The sequence below is a fragment of the Drosophila subobscura genome, chromosome J, assembly GCF_008121235.1.
Source record: "Drosophila subobscura isolate 14011-0131.10 chromosome J, UCBerk_Dsub_1.0, whole genome shotgun sequence".
Taxonomy (NCBI): Eukaryota; Metazoa; Arthropoda; class Insecta; order Diptera; family Drosophilidae; genus Drosophila; species Drosophila subobscura.
Window position 1 is genome coordinate 6,340,682 of NC_048532.1, and position 23,509 is coordinate 6,364,190.

The 23,509-nt window shown below is 43.6% G+C and overlaps 3 protein-coding genes across 6 annotated transcripts; all 3 read right to left on the bottom strand.

Moving 5' to 3' along the window:
* Nucleotides 1-513: 513 nt before the first annotated feature.
* On the bottom strand, nt 514-7,766 carry LOC117893831 (mitogen-activated protein kinase kinase kinase 13-A). 3 transcript variants are annotated; one of them, XM_034800592.1, is made up of 7 exons: nt 7,444-7,766; nt 3,751-4,239; nt 3,490-3,681; nt 2,764-3,417; nt 2,541-2,697; nt 1,592-2,484; nt 514-1,538 (listed from the first exon to the last, which is right to left on the bottom strand). In XM_034800592.1, the coding sequence occupies exons 1-7, from the start codon at nt 7,596-7,598 to the stop codon at nt 1,136-1,138; spliced, it is 2,943 nt and encodes a 980-aa protein (XP_034656483.1). In that variant the 5' UTR covers nt 7,599-7,766; the 3' UTR covers nt 514-1,135. The 3 variants fall into 3 exon arrangements, with proteins under 3 accessions (XP_034656483.1, XP_034656484.1, XP_034656485.1); XM_034800593.1 differs by lacking the exon at nt 7,444-7,766 and adding an exon at nt 5,703-5,949; XM_034800594.1 differs by lacking the exon at nt 7,444-7,766 and adding an exon at nt 4,460-4,509.
* Nucleotides 7,767-12,097: 4,331 nt separating this feature from the next.
* Nucleotides 12,098-14,679, bottom strand: LOC117893834 (E3 ubiquitin-protein ligase rnf146). 2 transcript variants are annotated; one of them, XM_034800597.1, is made up of 4 exons: nt 14,332-14,675; nt 14,128-14,255; nt 13,548-13,701; nt 12,098-12,996 (listed from the first exon to the last, which is right to left on the bottom strand). In XM_034800597.1, the coding sequence occupies exons 1-4, from the start codon at nt 14,555-14,557 to the stop codon at nt 12,188-12,190; spliced, it is 1,317 nt and encodes a 438-aa protein (XP_034656488.1). In that variant the 5' UTR covers nt 14,558-14,675; the 3' UTR covers nt 12,098-12,187. The 2 variants fall into 2 exon arrangements, with proteins under 2 accessions (XP_034656488.1, XP_034656490.1); XM_034800599.1 differs by lacking the exon at nt 12,098-12,996 and adding an exon at nt 13,137-13,460 and having other exon boundaries at nt 14,332-14,679.
* Nucleotides 14,680-19,185: 4,506 nt separating this feature from the next.
* Nucleotides 19,186-22,001, bottom strand: LOC117894413 (ornithine aminotransferase, mitochondrial). Its single transcript, XM_034801423.1, has 3 exons — nt 21,619-22,001; nt 19,516-20,330; nt 19,186-19,450 (listed from the first exon to the last, which is right to left on the bottom strand). The coding sequence occupies exons 1-3, from the start codon at nt 21,939-21,941 to the stop codon at nt 19,290-19,292; spliced, it is 1,299 nt and encodes a 432-aa protein (XP_034657314.1). The 5' UTR covers nt 21,942-22,001; the 3' UTR covers nt 19,186-19,289.
* Between the last annotated feature and the right edge of the window lie 1,508 nt (nt 22,002-23,509).

Here is a 23,509-nt window from a genome sequence, read left to right on the forward strand (position 1 = left end):
GAATATATATAATATATATATTGAGTGTATATAGAATTATTTTTAAATTTGTAATTCGTTTTGCAGCTGATGAACGCTTTCCAGAGAATAGAAATGAAAAACCAGACAAATTTTCCAATGATTTCTCCTCCAAGTCTTCTGGAAAGCGTTCATTGGCCGCGTCATAGCCGCGGTCAGAATTTTACCAGGATTTTCTTTCAATATTCCTTAATTGTATTTTAATTTTATCATATTTTTGTTGTTGTTTGCATTTTAAGGCACTGAAGCTTTGAATTTTGTGCATACCGAAAGGAAGGTTTGTTTTATTTTCATGGATAAGGTTTCTCTACCATTCATCCAAATGCGCGACTATAAAATTATACAAATCGCTTCTTAAAAAACATGCATCTTTCGAGAGCAAATCTTTAGCAAATTTCGTTTATATAAAAAATATCCCTGACTATTTTGTCTTACTAATTCCCTCCTCTGTCCATTCCTATACTTTCTATCCATCTGTTTCCTATATAAGTATGCTTTTGCCTGAGGCTGATTCTATTATTTTGTTGCTTTGTAGGTTTTGTTGTTTGTTGGGTTTCGTTTTGTGGGTTCAAGCTCTTGGGATCGCAACAGAAAAAAATAAAATTAACACTATGCTATGCCTAGGCCGTAGGATCTAAAATACATACATATACAATTAGGTCATTTTTTAAATATATTACAAAGGCAGCTCTCTCAAAGGACAAATACCAACTAGGGACTAATGCGAAAATTATATATATAGATATATAATATATTCAGCAACATAGGAAATGCATGCGATACGAGTACGACACGAAGAAAAGATTGCCCCTGACCCCGAAGGAAGGTTCTGTTTGGTTTTGCGGTGTGTAATCGCGGCGATCCCGAAGCGATCAACGCCTGCGGGACGCGGCTCCACACACACTCGGACACAACAAACACATACGTAAATAAATTATAGATAGAGAGAGATATTGATAGATAGATCTGGACGTGAACATAGATAATACCATTAAAAGTGGGGGGCGATTTCCCGGTTGAGTATATATAAAGTAGAGATAGTTGTTGCACAGACCATGCATGCACAACTGGTTATGTTTAGGAGTTCTCACGCTTAGGCTAGACATATCGTGCTAGGTTAGACCATGTTGACGGCACCATCAGCCTCGAATGTGGGTATGGATATAATGTCGCTGCTGCGCACCGCTCCCATGGGTAGTGTGGAGCCCTTGGCTCCTTGTGGATCAGCATCATCATCGTCGTCGCTGGAGCTACTCGAATCGTCCGCCTCCTCGGGCTCGCTGCAGCTGTTTGTTGAGGTGGATGTGTTTTGGGTTTGCTTCATGGCCGATGCTATATCCGTATTGCTCTCCAGCGTCGAGTGCTGGCTGGACGGCGAGTGACTGTACTCGGAGGTGTTCTCCTCCTCATCGGAGACAATGACCACATTGCGTTTGTGGTGTATGGCAACCTTCTGGGACATCGGAGCCTTGTAGCTGCGACGCGGACGCATGCCACGGGCAATGGGCAGTCGACCAATGCTGAAATGCCACAGGTTAATATGGATCTTGGATTGGTTTTATTTCCCACTCACCTTCGTCTCCGCAAGGCGTACTTGCAGTCCGTGGTCTCGCCCTCCTCATCCGACCAGCTATCCTGAGCATTGGCCTCACCGCCATTGGCGTTGAAGACCGAGGGTCCATTCGGACCATTGGAATTGTCTCCCTGCGGCTGCTTCCTTCGCTTGCTCTGCGTACTGCTGCACCGACTCAGGCACGGACTGTTGCCAGCTTCCCTGCGCTCCTGCAGCGGCGATCCTCCTCCGTTCCCATTCTCAGTGTTTGAGTTTGAATTCGTGTTGGACTGAATGGAGAGGCGGTTCTCGGCTATAAACTCGATGACTTTGCGACCCAATCGATCGAGATTCTCATTGTCGCTGCAACAGTCGGTGATGTCCAGACGCTCATTGCTGTTCATCACATCGTCGTTCATCAGCTGGTCCGGACTAGAGCAGGCATCCTGGTACGTCAGCTCGCTGGTGCTCAACGAGTTGCCATTCGACGGACTAGTGGGATTCACGGAACCAACTCTGGCCTGCGCCTGAGCCTTGGCCATTTTCTGGACTCTCTGCAATTGCAACGGCAGCTGACGATGATTCGGGGGTGGCACATCAATGGGCTGAGTGCGTGGCAGGTCGCCGCTGGGACTCATGTCCGTCTCACTGACATCCATGGCATCCGTCTGTGTCTGTTGCTCCACCAGCTGTACCTTTCGGTTCTCCGGCTCGCTCTGGTAGCGACGGTCGCGCGTCGGACTGTACTTGGGCGGTGCACCCAGCGATCCAGAGCCATTGCGTCGATGGCCACGCTTCTTGTTCTTGTTGGCCATGCTGCTGCTGCCGCAACCGCCAGGAATGATGTTGCCCAAATACGACTTTGGCTGACAATTACCGTCCAACTGGGCATACAGCACGCACTTCACAGGGGACTACAATCAAGATTACATTATTTTTTTTACTAAGGAAACTGATTTGAATTTATCACCTCTGGCGTAGTCTCTGGATCTGGTGTGGTGGACGTTTGCTGCTGGATGGCAGCTGGCGGACCGTTCAGTCGTCGACGATAGTGTTGCATTTTCCTGAGTGTATTGCCAAGGCGTCGCGTCGGTTTGTAGCCACTTCCAGGCAACTTCCGTTCACGTCTAAAAAGGGGAGTTCGAGAGTCAAGAAAAGCCAACTTTCCATTGAGAACAAAAGTTAGCACTTACTCGGCAATTTCCTTCTCCTTCTCCTGCAGCTGCGTCATGCACTCGCTGAGCTCAAAGAAGAGCTGGTTCGTCTTCTGCAGCTTGTCCTCGTAGACCATGCGTATGTCCTGTGCGTGCCGCCACTCGGCCGTGCGCCGCTTAATCAGATCCTGCTCGTACTTGTGTATGCTGGTGCCATTCTGGGTGATCTCTTTCAGGTGCGAGCGCACCTCCTCCTTCCACGACTTTTGGGTCTCAAAGTACTGCTTCTCCGACTTGCGCAGCAACTCCGGTCCGGCAATGTCCAGGTGCGAGAGTATTTGCCGGAATGAGGGACGATTCCTGGGCTTGCTCTTCCAACAGAGTTTCACCAGCAGCTTGAAGCCCTCCGGACAGGTGCTGGGTACGAGAAGCTTGAGCGAATTGTTGCCCACACCCCAGATGATGGCCGAGGAGTCGACATCCTTGTAGGGAATCTCGCAGGTGAGCATTTCCCATAGCACAACGCCATACGACCAAATGTCCACCTTCTCCGAGCACGGCTCATTCCGTATCACCTCGGGAGCCATCCAGGCCACGGTGCCCGCGAAGCTCATCTTGGTGCTAATCTCATTCCACTCTCGACTCGTCCCAAAGTCGCTAATCTTGACCACCTCATTTGTACTAATCAGTATGCTGAAAGAATCCCCCCACAGGATACGTTAAATTTGAATCTATTTCGGAAAACTCTATTGCTGTGGCACTCACTTGGGACTCTTCAGATCTCTGTGGATGATCTTGTGGGAATGCAGATACTGCATTCCCTGGGCAATTTGCTTGGCCCAGGAGACCAAGCGGGACGGCAACATGACCTGCTCCTCCTTGAGTATATTCTGCAGCGGACCGTACGGACAGAACTCCATGATGATGCAGAATACCGGCGACTGGGTGCATACTCCTCTGCAAGGTGGATCAATCGATTGTTTAGATGGAATTACAGACTTAACAGACTGCAGCCAGCAGACTTACTTGAATTTGATGATGTTCTCATGGTCCAGCTTCCGCAGATGCTTGATGTCCGTCTCCTTCAGTTCCTTTACCTTCTTCACGGCCACAATCTCGTTCTTTAGCGTGCCACTGAAAACGGCGCCTTGCGCTCCACTGCCCAGCCACTCGAGATCGGTGATGGACTCGAATGGTATTTCCCAGTCTTCGGCCCGCTGACTCTTCACCTCGATCACGCCGCTCTTGCCAATGAACGAGAGCACTGGCTTCATGCAGCCCAGCAGCCCATACATCCATCCTACAGATTTGTCCGGATGCCCGAACGCTGCCGCCGCCCCGCTGACATTGTGGGGCCAGCGCTGCTGACACGTGTTCTCGGCACTGCTGTCCGTGATCTCCCCGTAGGTAGTGTGATGCTGCAGATGCGGCGGAGAATCGAGATCGGGCGACTTGAAGGGTAGATCTGTGGCCGCCATTCCTAGATGTCCGAACTCATCCTGCAGGCAGGCCATGCTGTTAAAAATAAAAGAAAACACCATTAAAACGGGTGAGTACGCATGTTAAGGAATCCATATTTCCCTACTGTCTTCAATTCCCGTTATTTACTTATCGATAATTAACAGGTTTGTTTTGAAATGCGATAAGAAACAGTACTATCTACCTGTTTCTATAAATAAAAGTGATTCCCACTCCACTTTAGCAGAGACAGCCATAATAATAATAAATTATTTACCTCCTACCATTCAATGATGTACAATAAAGGTCCATTCCAATGATCCAAAAATATCGGTATCTTCGATTTCCATTCTATATTCTGATATTCTAGTCCTATCCTCTTTTGCGTGATAAACAAACTGTTGTTTATGGCTTTTGTTTTTACGCTTACACACGTCGCAAATCATATTGTATACCCTTGCAGAAGGTATCCTTATATCGACAAACGATTGGCCAGAACGAAAATTCGACTCTATTAAGTTGATAGCTATGCGACATTGTATGTTGTACATATGTATGTATGTATGTATGTACACATAAGTACATACATATGTCATAGAAACACCTTAGATTATTTATAGATCATTAAACAATTGATCCCAATTGGATCATTATTTTATTAATCTGACAATATCCAAGGGTATCAAAAGCTTTAGCATTCGAAAAACTATTGTTCCACTCTCTTGTTTTCGTGTGCTGACACAATGAACGTGCAGAAAAAGAGCGAATAATTGATAAAAAGCCGTGCAAATAAATATTAGTGAAGCGATCGCCCCACCCCTCGTCATTATTTCAGTTCTGGAAACTGGAAACACACACACACACGCAAAAGCCTTCCTGTTGCCGTGCTTGGAATTCGTGTTTGCTTTGTGGTGCGATAAGATAAGCAAACACAGGAGTAGAGTAGACGCTAGGGGAGCTGGACGGACCGAGAGACGGAGAGCAGCGAAACCAGCAGCAGCCGCAGGTGAAAAACATTTATCGCAACAACAACGACTACAGTGCCAACAGAGCGACTCGTAGAAAGTCTCACGGGACCGACCGACAGGCAAATCACCTGTTACCCACCATTCACACACACACACACACACAAACATAGAATCTACCGTTCTTTGCAGATTTATTTGGTGACGGACCATATAGTCGTCTCACTCTCGCAATCGCCTCAGAGGGCACGGTCACCCGCGCGCCTAACAAGTGTCAAAAACCTTTTCTTCGAGCGTTGGGTTTTTTCTAAATTTGTGAAAAGTATTAATCAAGTCTCGAAAGTGTATAAGGTGCCAGCACGTTTTGACCTTTGACTGTGACGCGTCGTAGTTCATAGAACGCGGAAATTTGGCGGCATGCTGCGTTCCTCTTTCTCGCGTCATTCGTTTCGTGGTTTTTTTTTTGCACAGGTCAGCGCGAGTGCAGAAAACACACATAACGGTAAATGGTGCGGCTGGCTGCAGCGTGGTGTGACTCAGTTTAATGCGATTTACCTCTTTTCGTTGCTTATAATCTTGTCCGGCGGCTCATTGTGGCCAAAGAATGATATATAATAGACCATGGTGAATGTGCTTTCCTTTCGCTTTCCCTCTCTTCCACACACTTAATTCGGATTTCCACGGCCAATTGTGTTTGTTTTTGTAATTAGTTGTCGCGCAATAAGAATTTCATTCATTCATATACAACGGCGACGACGTCGACGGCGCTGCATTAATGCAAATATTTACGCTTGCTTTTCGCTGGTAGCAGTTTTTGGTTTACGCACAGCAGCGTCAGCGGTCGGAGCGGCGTCAAAGTAACTTTTGATTAAAAACGTTCACTCGGTTCGTGCCAAGCACAAACAGCCACCGCGCGAACACATGCACACACACACACAACAGACTGGCCGAGTTGCTGCTATTTTTTGTCGCCAAAAAAATGAAATGACGTCAAGGTAAGTTGGTAAGACTTTGTTGTTGGGCGTCTGTGTTAATTACAAGACCAAGAGCAAAGCGCGTAACACTTTCGTTGGCTTTGTTGTTTGGGATGCATGTGGATTGCTTGGGAAACTGTAATAATTTCGTGTATTTTGCAAAAACTGCGTCACAACAACACAAAAAAAGAAGAGGAGACCACAACTGATTTGGCGATAAGCAGCGCACACACACACGCATACGTACGAGCACACATTAAGGCAGGCTCACGATTTTTGAGACCGAACCGTCAGAAACGATTGATTTTTGCTAACTAAATGGTGAGCGGTAGCGTTGGAGCATGGCCCCAAAGCTTCCCATTATCAGCGTAGCTTTCGGATGTTGTGCTCTCTGGCTCCAACCGCTCTCTTTCTCCCTCTCTGTCGTTTCGTCTCTCATCTTTTGTTATCACGGGCGTTTAATGTTGTCAAAGTGACCAAATTCGCTAATGCTTGCAGTTGACTGCAGTTCGCCTGGCCTCTTTCTATGCCGATGTGCTCTCTGGGCACACTCGAAACCAGTTTTTGCAGCGGGGCCACATGATCCACACCGACAGGTATTTGCATGTATGCATATATAGACATACACCCATTTGTATCTACATATGTGGGGCTTTGTGTGACAAGGAAGTTTGGGTCGCGCGTCGGCCCCCTTGCAAAGATCGGTTTTCTCTCTTCGAGTACGTTTGCTTTTTATCATTTCACCACAATTTATTATGAGCACGTGTTTGTTGAAAGCCATTACTATCTATTATATCTAAAATCATTGAACCCTGTCGGTTCTACGAAAAAATAAGGAAGTTCTCTCCAAAATTTGGTGTCTAATGTGCTGATTTCGATATAATTGCGTTTGTTATAACTTTACAGGTGGATATCTAGATTGTTCGGGTCATTATTTAAGCGTTTTTCTGCCTGTTTTTATGAAAAACTAGTCAACGATTTAAATTTTAAAACAAAAAAAAATCAGCAATCTTGCACATTTCTATATAAAATAGAAGGGTGTCTAAAGATACGGGCCTCCAACCCAGTACTCTATTTCTAGATTTTGAATTATATTTATTAAACTGTTTATGTGCCGTGCCGCTGATCGATCAACCTGTCGGAGTAGTTTCGAGCGGGCGGCAAGAAACTACCCAAAGCTCGCTAGGGGTTTTTTCCAGTGTACGCTGAAGGTCGATTACCTCGAACTTGAGCACGATCTGACGGAATTTTCTTATAAAATGAATTAAAATATACATATTTTCAGCGTTTTTTTTTCTTTCTGTAAATCGTGCGAAACTTACCTTCTCCGCAGGTTATCCGTCTGATCCAGCGACAGGTTGGGACTGCTGCCGTGGTGTCGCCTTTGGCCGTACAATTGCTGCCGTGAGGCGGTAGCTGCGGCGACACTGACCAAATCATCGCGACTCTTGCTTAGACTGTCGCTAAATGGTTGCATTGTCCGTGAGAGAGAGTTTTAGAGTGGTCTGCGGTCTCCTTACGACATGCTGGGGTGATTGGTGGGTGGGGGTTGTATCTGCGGAAGGTCAAGCGATTTGGTATCAAGAGTTTCAGAACCTCAGTGAACTCCACACACATTTACGCGCTGGCGCGTTTAACCTGTAATCTTTTATCAATGAACGCCAAAGCACACAAAATCAATAAGAAACGACGTCAAACGGCAAAATGCGCAGGATGTGCTGTGCGTATGAGAGCGAGAGAGAAGTCTGCGGTCAAAGTCGTTCGTTCTCTGTCGTCACGGGGAGCCCACGCAAGTTCAATGAAGCGGGGTGTAGTCTACTAAAAGATACCCTCTACTTCGATTGATTGGAAATTATTTGGTAATGAGAGGGGTTCCCAAAGATAATTCCGTTCGCATTTGTATTAGTATTCATACGAACAAGAATTCCTCTCGTGTGTTACATCCGTTAACATTAATGCCATACGTTCTTTGCACCATGCGAGTACCGTGCAAGCCATAAAGTCAAAGCACTAAAGAAAGCGTGAGATTTTGTGCGATGAACAAGAAAAAGATGAAAGAGTCGGCCACTTTCAGTTCAATAATTACATTTGTCAATTGTATACTTCACATTCCACATAACGTCCATTTGTATGTACATATGTACATAAGTACATACATATGTATGTAAGTGTTTCTTTCACTTTCAAAGTGCAGTCTGAGCTATTTTTATGATGTCTTTAAAAGGCAAATTGCACAAAAGAACACACTGGCACATACATACATACGTACACCATCAAGTATTTTTGCATGCATGCGGATGTACATGTGTAAAACCACTTCTTCTGCTTTTTGCCTTTGCCGTGCTTTGGTGCTGCTGGTTCTTGTTTTTTTTTTTTTTTTTAACTTGGCTAAAGCTAGAACATAACAACAAAAAATACATTTTGCCACACACACCAATACAATTTGTTCTCTATTTCTGTACTCTTCTTCGACTCTCTCGCACACACACTGACGGTGCACACCCACACACGGACACACGTTGGAAACCTTACAGCGCAGCTTTGTGCTGTTGCTGCTTCCTCTTCTTCGTTTCGTTCCCTCTTTCAAAGAAAATCAATATACAATTTTTTGTATTTGCACATTTTCACAGTTTCGCACAAGCTTTCAAGCCATTTTCCCCATATAAATTGTATTCTTTATGCATTTGCTTACATTTATGGGGTGTTTGTGGGTAATTTTAATTGATTTTTGCTTGAAATAAAACAATTAAAGACTGGTTTCTGGTCTCCCCAGTTGCGCTTTAGATAACGAAACGGAGAACGCGTTATTCCGAGCCAACCGTCCGCACCAAAGGTAGATACAAATCAACTAAAAAAAAAACTGTCCGAAGCTGGCTTTAGGCCGAAACCGAGACCGCCACGGAGAGAGCACAGCGCACAGCACCACAAAATTGGTATGTACCGCCGTGAGCTAAGCCGATTTCCTCCCTGGAAACCAGTTTGGAGCGCAGGTTGCACTGCGCATGTGTGTGCCCAGAGAGCCAGCGACAGTGAGCGAGAGAGAGAGAGAGCCATGGCCAACCACCGAAGCACTTGCAAGGTACTGTCTGGCTGTTTGTTGTTGGTATTGGGTAACTGGAGCTAGCTGGCTCCAAAAAGCTCCGGGTCCAAACATGTCCGATCATGTTCACAGGCCTAAAAGCTTATGCAGCTGCGCCAAAGCTTTTGGCGTCAATACGCGAAATGATAAACAAAACGCGACAGAGACCGATGATAGTGATTCGAATTCGAGATAGCACTCACATGTAAGAAGTAAAACGCCATAGAATGGCATCGTAAACAGTAAATATGCGTTACAATTAAGCCTTAAAGTTTAAGGTAAGTATGATTTACCAGGGTATCTGTGTATGTTGTTTGTATGTTTCTATGAATAAGAACTCTTGACGATCATATCTCGTGTTGCTATATACAATATTCACCCTCAATCTCAGGGACTATAAGAACTGCAAACATACAATTTAGGATAAAGAATTAAGATCCTATTGTCTTCTTATCAACGAAAATTCAACAGGATTGTATGGAAACTTTACACAATAGTAGTCAGAATAATTAGTTTCCATTCATTTAGTTTTTACATATGTACATATGAAATTGTCACCGCGACAGTTTCACTTACAAGATTATAGGAAGATCATCTCATATCATTTCATAATGATGCCTCTATGCTGATACGAGTCATTCTGTCGTCGATCGTAAACGATCCCCTCAGACTACACAACAGGTAGAAAGAACATACGCAAGAGCATAATGCAGCAGGTAGCATAATTTCTATGTAAACAAAGATGACTCATGTGCCCAAAGCGAAGAGAGTTGTTCTGTCCACACTGCAGACCATATTTATGGGACAGAAACGATCCCATTGCGTGAGCCCCACACCGTTCCCTTGTTAGAGCAACGACGCCTATACCCCCCCTCTATTCACCTCTCTATGGAGGTACATATGTATGTACATATAACCATCTTGTTGGTTCAAAAAAGAGCACCACAAACAACAGGTCCAGAAATTTGTTATGCCGCCTGCGTGCCTTTCGGGCATTTTCTTTTGGTCCATTGCGCATGAGTCATTGGGTTAAGGTATTTGTAGACGGACAGGGTCCAGGGTTTCAGGGTACCACGGTTCCAGGTCCCATTCCCGTCAATCAGTGCCACAAAAGGGAAAGGGGATAGAATTTCGTTGCCTTTATCGAGTGTCGGTTGGAGTGGGGGGATCATGATTAAAAGATGGTATCTAAAAGCGATCGTTATTTTGAAATTAATTGGATAAGGATATGATATTTCCTTTGTTTTCCTATGTATTGTATTTTATCGTTCTATCGCTTTTTATACTTACAGGTTCATATTCGCCGGTATAATAAATAAACAATACTCGTATTTGTTAGGTAAGTACACTTGACTGAATACTACATCTAGATCTAACTCTCTTTATTTATTTCTCTCGTTCCAAACATAAACCACATTCAAAATGTCTTAGGATCTAAACAATATCATCGTTTACGTTTATATTTGATGTAAATGTATCTGTTTCACAGGATTTATCTTTCATTAAGCCATTTCTTTCTCTTCAACGTCCCTCGCTGTTGGGGGGTCACAATCTTTTGAATACTGAATGCATTAGTTATACAATATTTCAATTGAAAATATGATGGGAAGAAATTGCTACGTGCTGCTCAGCATGCCTCTGCCTCTGTCTGCCAGGCATCTCCGTGTGTTTGTTGTTCTTCTTGATATACCATTTTGTTATTGTTAAAAAGCTAATTGTTTTTTAAGTACGTATTGTTTTATTTCTGTTTATCTTTTAGAGCTGCCACCAGTCGATAGGGAATTAATATCATTTAGAGACTAGATCCTAGAAATGTCATGCAAATGATATCAGTTGAAAGTGAGGATTGGTGGTGGCTAAAGCGTTATCCTTATGGAAGGTAGCGAAAGTAGGAGATTTTCTGTTTGGTAATGAAATAGCATTCGAAACGATGGTGTTTTCCCATTCCCCGGATGAACATTTAGAGATAATAATAATTGTTTTCTTGATATTACCGGGATTGGGGAGTGGTTCGGGAGCTCGGGATCGGAATACGATTTCAGTAGAGCTTTAGGTATATCGTAGATATTAGGGAAGCAACGAATACACATTTCGCTGTTAGAAGTAATGGCGGGGTACAAATCCTAAACGAACCTATAAATAGTAGTCACAAAATTGAGATTATTAATACCGGGGGAATAATAATTGCCATTGCATTAGTATACTATGTAGGTGCTTGGCTCAGGACTACTGCTGAACCTCTTGTCAGATTTAATATCATTGTTTTAATGATAACTTAATGCATAATCATTAGAATTAAGTCTCACAGAAATTTTGTTTGTTTAACGCACTTAAAGTCGACTTATTATAATTTGGGACACTCTTTCCATGAATCCCTCACACATCGCTCCCAAATCGATATTCTCACGTCTATATTGTCTTTCTCACTACTATTCATTCTTGGTGGTTATTTCATTCTTTCCGCTCGACAAAGGAAGAGTAATTTATATTGAACTCTTTAGGGTATAATATCATTTAGTTTTATTTACAGCGGAATGCTATGGTTTTTCTATCTGGGATTATGCGTGTTTGGGAAGTTCACACTGTGTGTCTGTCTATGGTTGTTTGTGTTTGGCATTAAATGTTGTTTAAGTTGTGTGTAAATGAGTTTTGTTTGGCATACAGAAGTTCGGAATTTTTGTATCAGATAAGTACTTCCCAATCCACGCATCAATCCATTCATATTTTTATGTAACATCTGATTGAAAGGAATATACATAAATATGTATTTGTTTTGTGTGATGTGTGTAGTTTACCCTGTAGACATATTCTGTTCTGCTCTCGGATATATACATATATATATGTTTATATATACTCAGGTACGCGCTGCATTTCTCTAGTTAACATTCCTTTCAGTGTTTAGTGAAATCTGCTACAAGGAACATTTCTTTTCTTTAAGTGTGCGTGGGGGAAATGGGCATATAATGTTTACACTTGTGTGTGAATGTTTAGAGACCCTCATGTTTGCTGTTTGGCTGCGTCTCGCTCGCCTCCACATTCCGAGGTTCCAACTCCACCAGAGCTTCATTGTGTTCCTGCTCGTTCTCGTCTTCATCGTCATCACTGGAGTCCACAAAGGTGTGCATGGTGAGGGCCTGGAAGTCGTTCAAGGCCTGCTCGAAGAGATCAATGGTGTGTTGGTTGTTGGCTATCACCTGCTGGGTGTTCAACAGGTCCTCGGTGGCGCTGAACAGGAGATCTTGAATGGAGCTGGAGTGCGAGGAGGCAAGCGAGCGCGTTGTACCGGCACCTGCTCCTGGTGCTGCGGTTGTGTTTGAGTCCTGTGGATTGTTTGACATTGTTTGCTCACCGCTGCTGCTGCTGCTGGGGTCCTCGCTGATGTTGCTTGCCGCCAGTCCCCGCGTCAGCTCATCTGCATGGGCCAGCGTGGAGCCAATGATGTCGCTGGCAATCCGAATGGCAGCGTCTGTGGCGGCAATGGTGGAAATAAAACTGGAGGCAGCTGCCGCAGCTGTGGTGTTGGACGTCGGTGGGTTTGGTGCGGGTCGGCTGAAAACAGTATCGCTGGTCACCTGATTGCCCTCGATCCGGAGACCGGCCACTCCCTTCTTGGGTATGGTGGCCAGATCTCTCTTGACGCGACGACAACGGGTTGGCTCATTCTGACGCTGCTGCACAAGCTGCTCCAGATCGACCACGTAGACATAGCCAGCCACGAGTATGGAGCAGGATTTTTCGCCCTTTTTGAAGGCTTCTTCAATGTCCTGGCTGGTGCGGTCATCGTATTGCCACCAACCTGAAGTTACATTATTGTCAAGAATACTTTTTGGAGTTGGACCTTGTTGGGTCTTTAAATCACAGTTTGGTTTCGATGTGGGTGGATGTTGGATGTGGGAGAACGGATGAGGGGATTGCATATGGGATTAAATATCTAGTGGGTTAGTTGGCAGCGGTGGGCAGGAAGAGCCCGGCCACGCCTTTAAACTTAGCCGGTGGTGGCTCTTCCGATTTGCGTCTCTGAATGGCTCTATACTTGTCGATTTTAAGACTATACTGACGCATATGATTAAAGTCGATGAGAAAGTTGATCCCGCAAATCATTTGAAACATCTGGCAGGGATGCAGATTGACTAATAGATGGTCCGCCATGGTCTAACTCATCTATGTTCTCATCGGGATTATCCTTCTTGTAAGCCTCGAGTATCTGAAATCCCTCTTCGATCTCTTCGTTGGTTCGCGCATCGTAGGCCCACCAACCCTCTATATTGGTGCAGGGTATTGGTGAGGGGTTTTTAGTTTGGGTTATGGGGAAATGCGGGATGTCGGACACCAGAAATGACAACTCACCGTTGCGTCCCTCGTAGTACCACTGATAGCCATCCTCGGTGGCGCGGGTAATGCAAATATCCTCGATTCCATTCACAAGCGTGGGATGATCCAGAAACTCCGAGGGAATCTCGCGTCGGCACATGGCGCAACGACGATTCTTATAGGCAACGCCCTGCAAAAACAACACAAGAAATTAGATAAATGCTGAACGTGCCACTTCACCTAAGCCACTGCCTTCGTAGCATGTGAACTGGAAAATGCATTCAAGTGCTAATTGAAATACTTGTCCAAGGCCCAAACTGGTTGTACCGACAAATAGTCAAAATTTGAAATTGGACAAGTTTTCAGCCGGAAGCCAATCCAATCGAGTGTGTGTGTGTGTGTGTGGCACCACCTGGCACCAGTGAATGCTAAACAATCGGACAGCCAGCAGCAGACACCAAAGGGTTCAGAACAGCCTTGAACCTGCCTGCCTACGTGCTCCACAATACTCGCAGTCAAAAGCGAATATTTAAAACTCAATTTGACGATGCGCTGCGCATAGGCAAGTGGCGGTGGAGTGGCTTCCGCATTCGCGAGGGGTGTGGGGACTACGCACCTTAATGCACAAGAAGCAGAAGATGTGGCCGCAAGGTAGACGGGCTGGATGGATGCAAGTCTGTAGACAGATGGCGCACTCCAAGGCCGCGGCCCCTGTGCTGGATGCACCATCCAATGCAGGGGGACCTACAGAAACAGCAAACAAAAAAAGACATACAGTGGATGAAGACGACACCACGATTGATGGTTGCCTGGGACTCACCTGTTTCCCCGTTGGTGGTGGCCTTGGGTGAGGCTCCTGTCTGAGGAGCAGCGCCAATAATGCCATTGGCGTCACGGGCTGCTGCAGCAGCCGAGGTGGACGGCATGTCGCCGCTGAGATCAATGGTGACTATGGGCTGCATAGTGGTTCCCATGTATTCAATATCCTCGTCGTCATTGTCAACGATAACGCTGGCGTTACTTGTGTCCGCCTTCTGATTCGACATCTCGCGAACAATTAAAATTTACTTAACTATACAACAAAACGAAGGGGACGCCTCGGACGTCAGTTTTCGTTTACGTTTTTTTTTCCACAACAACAAAAAAAGGTGAAACAAAAAATTGTTGCTGGTAGCCAGTGTGACCGCGGAATTATCGATAAAATATACCGTCAGACCCTCAAAAGTATACCTAAATATACCTCTCATTTTAAAAATATACCGTAAATATACCGTAGTCTTAATTCATATTCCTCGATTTTGATGTTTAAGCAGTGAAACAATAATTTAATTTGATTGAAGAATCAATTTGGCTTATTATAAATACTCCTTTTTATTGGATGAGACATATTAGGGTGTCGATAACAGGTACTCTATGATGGATATTGAGAAAAAATAATGATTTTGATTGGTTGAAAGCTTTGAAAGCCTTCAATTCAAAATATAGCGCTTTGATGGTCAGGGATATTCTTACCCGTCAGAAGCTCTCCCGATCTAAGAAAAATATCTCATTTCAGCCTTTTAAATATGAACGCAGAAATACGCGCCTTGATTTGAAATAATTTCTTTCCTCTCTTCTCCTTATATTATAAAACATTAATTTCCTTTATAATCACACTATTTTTGTCGTCATCACTTTAAATTTCTTTTGAATTTAGAAATAGGCAATTCTTTTAAGGGTTAACAATTTTCAAATGCATGCGCAAATTAATTGCTGGCACAGGGATGAAACCTATCGATAGTATCGATGGAAGTAAATAACTAGGTGGCAGCACTGTCGTCTATCGATTAAAGTAGTGTCAGTGCTGTACAATTCTGTGGTTGCGGTAACATTTCAATTTTAATTTAAATTCAAATGATTGAAAACATTTTAAAATATGCTCGATTTAATCAGGCTTTACTTATGCCATTGATTTGAATGGCCCTTGGAACTCCCACATTAATAATGCTTTATTAAATTCAACGAAAAAAAACCAATTAAAATTATGTGCATGATTTCATGCAACACCTTTTCCCACTGTGTGTGCTGTGGCATCTCTCTGCCACATCCACCCAACTCCCACCTGTCGATGGGGCATTTAACTTCATAAAAATTGACAGCCCTTGCCCAGAGGAGCATCACGCACTTTTTAATATGCAGCCAGCATGCCACGAAAGTCACCAAAAAAAGTGAAACACAACAACAGTCAGATGCAGTCCGAGGGACTCATTACATAAAAATCAATTTTTGGTTTATTTTTCTTTTCGCTGTGCATGTCATTTTTTGTCAATTACACACACACGCAGACAGACATTCAGAGAGCAGAACTCACGAGGACTCTACGGGGGCAATTGCCTAATTGCGCGACAGACAAACGCGTTGTGAAGTCAACTGCCGACGAGTTTTGTAAATTACTGTCGTTCTGATGTCCTTTCGGGCTGTTTAATGCACGTGTCCCTCACGGCGCGTTGGGGCGTTTTAAAAATGTGTTGCCTGCCCGGGGAGATCCACTCCCCTGCTTTGGCCCGATTCGACGTGATTTGCTTTTGGGAATACCACTCGTACTCGCACTCTTAGTGGTAGTCGTGATCGCACTCGCATGTGTGTTTTAAAATGCAAAAAAATAGTATTAAGTGGCTATTACGACTAAAGGATACCCACTAGAAAGACAAAATTCAAGTTTAAAAAGTTAATTTCAAAGGTATCTCTGGTTATAACCAAAATTGATGGGTGTACACAAATATATTCTATATCCTGGCCCTCTTATAAGGTTTATTCATTAGGCATGGAGTTACATAGATTGGTAGATAATATTAGATAATATTTCGACCAAAAGCAGGGTAGATTGGTAGATAGAGTGTTAGATAATATTGGATTGATACTATTTAGAGCTAAAACAAGTCTCTATACCATTGAAAATCCGAATTTGCGAATGATGAGTTGATAGTCCCTGAAATCTGCCAGCCAGAGGACTGCCTGTCACAATCATTGCCACGCGTAGAATCTACCCTTTGGAACGCACAAATATGTACTGGGTATAGGAATCACACTATTTAGTATGCATGACAACTCCTTCAACTCTCGAGCACTCAAACCCTTTATTTCTGTGCTCGTTTCAGCACTTGTTGTTTTGTAATTGTTCTATGAGTGGCACAATTGAATTTTTATTCGCAGCAAACCATCAAGCAGGACATCAGAGGCAGAAGAAAAGTGCTCTGATGGCCTCTTCATGGCGCTCCATGGCTCTTCATTGCTTTGTGGCCACAAAGAGAAACCCATAAAAAAACAACGAAAAGGAAAAACCTCAAATCTTAATGTAATTATCAAGCCAGAAAATATAAGCGTTTATGGCGGTAGACGCCTCAAGATTATTAACACAAAAGAGGGCTGGCACTGGCAATGGTCGTCATAAGCATAAAAATATTGCCCAATCCTCCCACCCTCTCGCTGGCTCTCTGTTTTTTCTTTTTACCCCAAAAAAGGGCGAACAAAAATAGGATAGAATTTTCCTTTGCACCCTCTTTGTAATAAGCTACTTTTGCATCTTTTCCACTCGTATTGCTCTTTATTTTATCATTTGGTGAGGCTTGTCCTCCTGTCCTTTGCCCCTGCCCCTGTGCTGTACATTTTATTATCGCTTCTTTTTTGCTGCTGCTGCGCCTCGGTAAATCCCCTTAATCAACGAAAATTGTCTGTTCACACATGTCAGCCTGGAAGAGAGTTTATCGCGCCTAAAGCTCTAATAAATTTACGATACAAATTTCGCACGATTTTCCTATTAAAATGTTGATTTTTCCATAAGCATATATCGGGAAAAAACTGCCCCTGTGTTGGCTGTTCCCTTGATTGGCAAATTTAAAGTGTTCTTTGTGTCCTCTGCCAATGGATTCCTGTCAAAAGTTTGCTCGGAAATGTGCCAATGCCTCTAATCAGTGAACTACTTTCCTTGCAGTGACCTTCCTTGCAGCAGGGGAAACTCTACCCAGAAATGTCCCCCCCTTTTGCGGCTCTTTTTTAATTAAAATATAAAAACGGTGAAGAGAACGTGCCGCGGTCGTTAGGCAATAAACTTGGACACCGCGCATCCTGCCGAGGACAATTACAAGGCGGAAAATGTCGCAACATTTTCCATCCTTATCGCTCGAGTTCTGGGTGCTTTAAGCACAAGAATTCCGGCGGCCTCGACATAAAGGCAAACGAATTAACGACATTGTAATGCTTATCTGAGAGGAAGGTCCTCTGCTCCTGTCCTGGTTTCTGCTGGAGCACATCCTGGGCATATCCTTTCTCCATTGAAACAAAATGTGGGGGAAAAAATCTCTTGATTTTTTAATTTTAACGCTTTATTTAATTATGTGCAGACGAGACATCTTCAAGTTTTGCTAATAAAATGCTTAAGGAGTGCCGTGTCCCTTAACCGCCCCACCCGTTCCTCCACGGTCTGCGACTCAGTGCCATAAAGACCAACAAAAAATGGGCTAAAAATTGCATTTTTTCCCCAAATACTTTCGCTCTCGCTCTCCCGGTCGGTGTGTGCTCCTTTTTTTAATAAAGACATCAACAGATGGACGCCGATAAAAAGCCAAAGATTATGGGCTGGTCAAAAGGGGGACAGGGGCAGAGTACGAACTACAAAGAGGCATGGGCCGGGTTCTTGTCCGGGTGCTGGGCCAAGTGTCGTGTGGCTTTTGGCTTTTCACACCCCCCACAAAAAGGAAGAAAAAATAGCAACAAGAAAAGGAAAGAAAAAACAGGCAACAGTTTCAGTTCCATTCAGATTCAGATTGAGAACCCGAAGTGGAAAATGGACAAAAGGCCAGACGTTGGAGATTTAGTTTTTTAGCTGCAAACACTTGACCTGCTACCCCTTGCTGTGTGAGTTTCTTATGTCCCTTTTTTATGTGCCTTAAAGATAAGATATTTCCTACTCGCATTTAAGCGTAATGCAAAAACTTTTAATTAGCTGGCCAAGGAGAGAAGGACTAGGAGGAAAGGTGCTGCTGGTGTAGATTTGTGCCAGTTACTGCTTTGCCTTCTTCTGCTTTGCCTTCTACTGCTTTGCCTTCTTCTGCTGTGGCTTCTACTGCTTTGCCTTCTTTCGCTTCCCTTGCTACTGCTTTTCCTTCAATTGCTTTCCAATTGGTGTGCTACAAATTTCACACAAATGAAAATCAAAATAAAATCAAATACAAATCGAATTGTTGTTTCCTTTGGCCATTCCAATGCTCTGCGGGGGGGTTTTTATGGCCTACTTATAGCAATCGTTTGCTCATGGCTGACACCTGTTGTTGGTACTCCATTCTGTTGGCTGTATTCCATCCTGGCCTCTGAGCTGATTTAAATCTCTAGAATCAATATGCCAAGTGAGAAGGACAAAACAGATGCGACAGCTACTAGGTAAACATGGCCAAGTAGGAAGCCTGCAGCAGGATAACGTGATGGAGGGGGTAACTGTGACATCCTTGACAGGTGTGAGATTGGGGGGAGCGGAATTTGAAGTTGACTTTTCTACGCCCTCAGGCATCAGACATCAGACAGCTGGGCAAATTGAAATGGTTTAGATTACATTTGACATTTATAAGCGGATTTTGTGTGCCAAGTCGGAGATGGGGAAAAAACTTGATTTCAGGCTGAAGGAAGTCAAAAGAAGCATCCGTAATGGCTATAAAAGATTGTATTTTAATTCAGACTTGACATGAAAAACCTTAACAAAAACTAGCTTAAAACTATGCGATCTAAGCGATCCTTGACCATCCGCATCTACATGGAGAGAATGGTCTTCTTGATGATGTCAATGCTCTCGAGCATCTGTGCCTCATTGATAACCAGAGGTGGGGCAAAGCGAATGATGTCGCCATGCGTGGGCTTGGCCAGCAGACCGTTTTCCTTGAGCTTCAGGCACACGTTCCAGGCATCGTATTCTGTGCAGCAAAAAACCACCACAGATTAGCAGAAGCGACAGATCAATAGTCGGGAAAATACTCACTCTGATTAATGACAATGGCATTGAGCAGTCCCTTGCCACGCACCACAGAGACCACATCCTTGGGCAGCTGTCCCAGTTCGTTGCGCAGTAGTTCGCCCATTTTGTAGGCATTCTCGGCCAACTTCTCCTCCTGCAAGACCTCCAGGGCGGCCATGGCCACACGACAGCCAAGGGGATTGCCACCGTAGGTGGAGCCATGCTCGCCGGGCTTGATGCAGAGCATCACCTGGTCGTTGCAGAGCACCGCGGACACGGGGTACATGCCACCAGACAGTGCCTTGCCCAGAATGAGAATATCTGGCTGCACATCCTCGTAGTTCACTGCCAGCATGCGTCCGGTGCGGGCCAGACCCGTTTGCACCTCATCCGCGATCCATAGGACATTGTACTTGCTGCACAGCTCACGGACCTTCTTCAGGTATCCGTCGCTGGGCACCACCACACCAGCCTCACCCTGAATGGGCTCCACCATGAAGGCGCACACATTCGGATCCTTGAGGGACTCCTCGAGGGCTGTGGTATTGTCATAGTCGATCAGCTCGAAGCCCGGCATGAAGGGACCGAATCCCTCGTAGCTGCTGGGATCATTCGAGGCGGACACCGCCGACAGGGTGCGGCCCCAGAAGTTGTTCCTGGCAAAGATGATCTTGGCCTGGTTCTTGGGTATCTTCTTCTGCTCGTAGCCCCACTTGCGGGCCAACTTGCAGGCCGTCTCGCCGCCCTCCACTCCGGTGTTCATCGGCAGAACTTTGTCGTAGCCAAAAAACTTGGTCACAAACTCCTCGTACTCTCCCAGGACATCCGAATAGAAGGCTCTAACGGGTGGGGTTGAGAGAAAAATTAATACAGATTAAATTTAAATTAAATAATCGGTTTGCATAGGGAAAAACAATTTAAAATTCAAGAAAATAAATTGATAACAAAATATTGAAAAAATTTATATTCTATTTAAATATGAAATAAATTTATTAAATACAGGACCATGTAATTTTTCAATGAAAGTTGAAATATTTAAATTGTATTGCTTTTTTTCTGGGTGTGTGCGCATTTCTTTCATTCCAAAAATATTTCCTATACTCGGCAGATCGCACATCCGAACCTTATCAATCCATTTTCTGTTCCAAATTTAGCAATCGCAAAACAACAAATTGTAAGCCAAAACATGTCATTGCTCAGGCTTTTTCTTATCAATGTTTTTGTTCGCGACTTTATGGCCTCACTCTCAACCCAGCAACCCAGCAACCCAACAACCTAACAATCTGCCCCTGGCAACCCAACCCAATGTGAAACCAACTAAAACCGGCAAGAGCTGTCCGAGTTGTCCAAGTCAAATCAGTTAGGAACTCGAGTGCAATAGAACAATTCAATAAATTTAAATTCTGACAAATGTCCCATCCAAACACTAAGTGGAGTGTGAATTTATTTGTGCATTTCAAACTGATTAGATTTGAGCCTATTCCACGGGGGGTTATCAGTAATTAAACTGGGGTTAAACTAGTAGTTAAGGAAGAAAACACAAACTGATGGTTCGCAATGAACAGATGAGAAAAATGGTTACTAACTGAGAGATTTTTGAGCCATCAAAGCTGTTTATAATTCGGAAATGAGTTTACGAAATGAGTGCAGCAAATCTAATCTCAGCCAGACACATAAAACACTCAAGCATTAACAGGAAAGAAAGGGTATTTTTAAGTACCATTTCAATCAAAATCTGTGGAGTGGCTTAGCCATGAAAATTGCTAATGGTTCTGAATCTCAACTCTTTGCAGTGCAAAGACGAAATTAACACAAATTAATAACTCATTAATAAGGCAGTAGTTTTGCTTAGAAACAGACGGACGGATATGACCAATGGTTTTAATGAACACAAAGAAAGATAGAATCCGCTCTTAAAGAAACTGAATGTCTCTCCCACCAATTGGACCAAGGTCACTCTCACTGCTTGCTCTCGTGAACTTGCTTTATGTTGTATATTATATTTAAAGCTGACAAAGCTTTATGGAACCGATAGATAAGCTTTCCGAGCGTTAGGGGGGCTCGACTCTTTTCTTGTTTTGATATTATTTCTTGTCTAAAGTTTATTCAACTCAATAATACCCTTACCTGGAGGTCAGAGCCAGTTTGGAGGCCTGTTCTGTGAGTGCCTTGACAATTTTGGGATGGCAGTGTCCCTGGTTGACTGCGGAGTAGGCGCTCAGATAATCAAAGTAGCGTTTACCCTCCACATCCCACACGTAGACGCCCTCGCCCTTGGTCAGGGCCACTGGCAGTGGATGGTAATTGTGGGCACCGTATTTCTGCTCCCGGGCATAGACTGCCTCAGAGAGGTATCCAGTGGATGATCCGGTGGCCTCTTTGGGTGCCGTCTTCTGGGTCAGGCAGCTCAGGCGGCTGGCAATGCCGCGTGTGGAAAGCTTGGAGAACATTTTGATGGCACAAATCGATTGGGAGCGTGGAGAAGGGGAGTCTGATACTTCCACTCGCGAAATGCTTACTGAAACTGTGCTGGTTATAGGCGGCAGCTTTTTATACTGCGCTTCGGGAGAGTCGAAAGTGGGAGAGCGTTACGTACCCCCTGCAAAGATCGCGCTATCTGGAAATAACACTCACTCTTTGCTTCCCTCTCTCTCTATGAGATTTGATGTTTGCCTGGCTGGCTCTATCTTGCTTACATTCTCTTTATATATTATACACAAATTATCATCTGATACTCGGGGAATATGATCCATTCATGCATACATACACATATGCGCGTATGTGTGCGTCTCCTTGTAGTTGTTATTGCCTTGTGCCGGCAAAATTTGTAATCAGCATAAAACTTTTCCACTGCTCAATTGATTGAAGCGCTCAGGCAAGTGGAAGGCAGCTTTTTGTTATATTTAGCAACAAATTACAGGCAAAAGCTTTTGTCATCGATGCTGCATAGTTGCTTTGGTTAAATACAACTAAAGAATCTTCTGAAATATTAGTAAAACCACTTAACAAAGACAAAAAAATAAAAAAAAAAACAAAACAATTGCATACAAATTAAAAAAAAAAATTTACATACACTCCCAATCAGACGAATAGACTCACGAGTTTTCAAAGTGAAAAAAGGTTTTTAAATATCCAGCAGCGAATGATAGTGGAGCAAATTTATTTTTCCATTAATCAAGATTCTTTTCCTTGTTTGAAACATAAAGAATTCGACTTCTAAGTGAAAAGAGTTTTTTTTTATGAATTATTTTGTGTAAATACCCCAAAAAAAAGGCCCGTTTTAGCGATCACCGAATAGACTCAATAATAAATATTAGGCAAAATCTTTCAAAAGCTTTGTAATAAATATTTTTTTTATGATGTTTGGAGCTTAACTAATGATAATTGTGGAAAACTTTTTTGGAATTGCTTTGTAATGTCCTTCAGGACATTAAAATTAAGGGGATTTCAAAGGGTTCAATTAAAGCTCGCTGCAGGCCTGTCTGATGCAATTATGTAATGGTTTAACTTCCTAAAATTGTTGACAGGACTCATATCCTTTACGTAAAAGCTATTCCCATGCGATCCCTGCAAAATTCTGATCAAGAGAGAAAAAAAACTTCCAAATTAGGTGAAAATTTGAGTCTTTCTTCCACTTCTTTATCAATTTACCGTTATATTTCGTGCGAGTATCCTGGTGAAACTAGCAGGACCATGTGACAAAAATGTTGCAGAATCTCACCAAAGGACTTTAAGAGTAGCTTTCCTACTGATTTACTCAACATCCACGAAACAAATCGGGTGTCAAGTGCGCCATAAAAACAAATGGAACCCAACACCAGTATGGTCCTCTAAGGACTATTGTAACGAGTCAAAAAATGTTCTTCTTTTCTTAGATCATGAAAGAATAATTAAATCGACCTATTCTTTTCAAATTAAAACTTTTTAAAAAAAAAAACGGATACAAAAAATTCGGTTTCCGGTGTCATGACACGCGCGACAACAATGCAAGAATCCTTGCGAGACCCAGTAAGAGGAT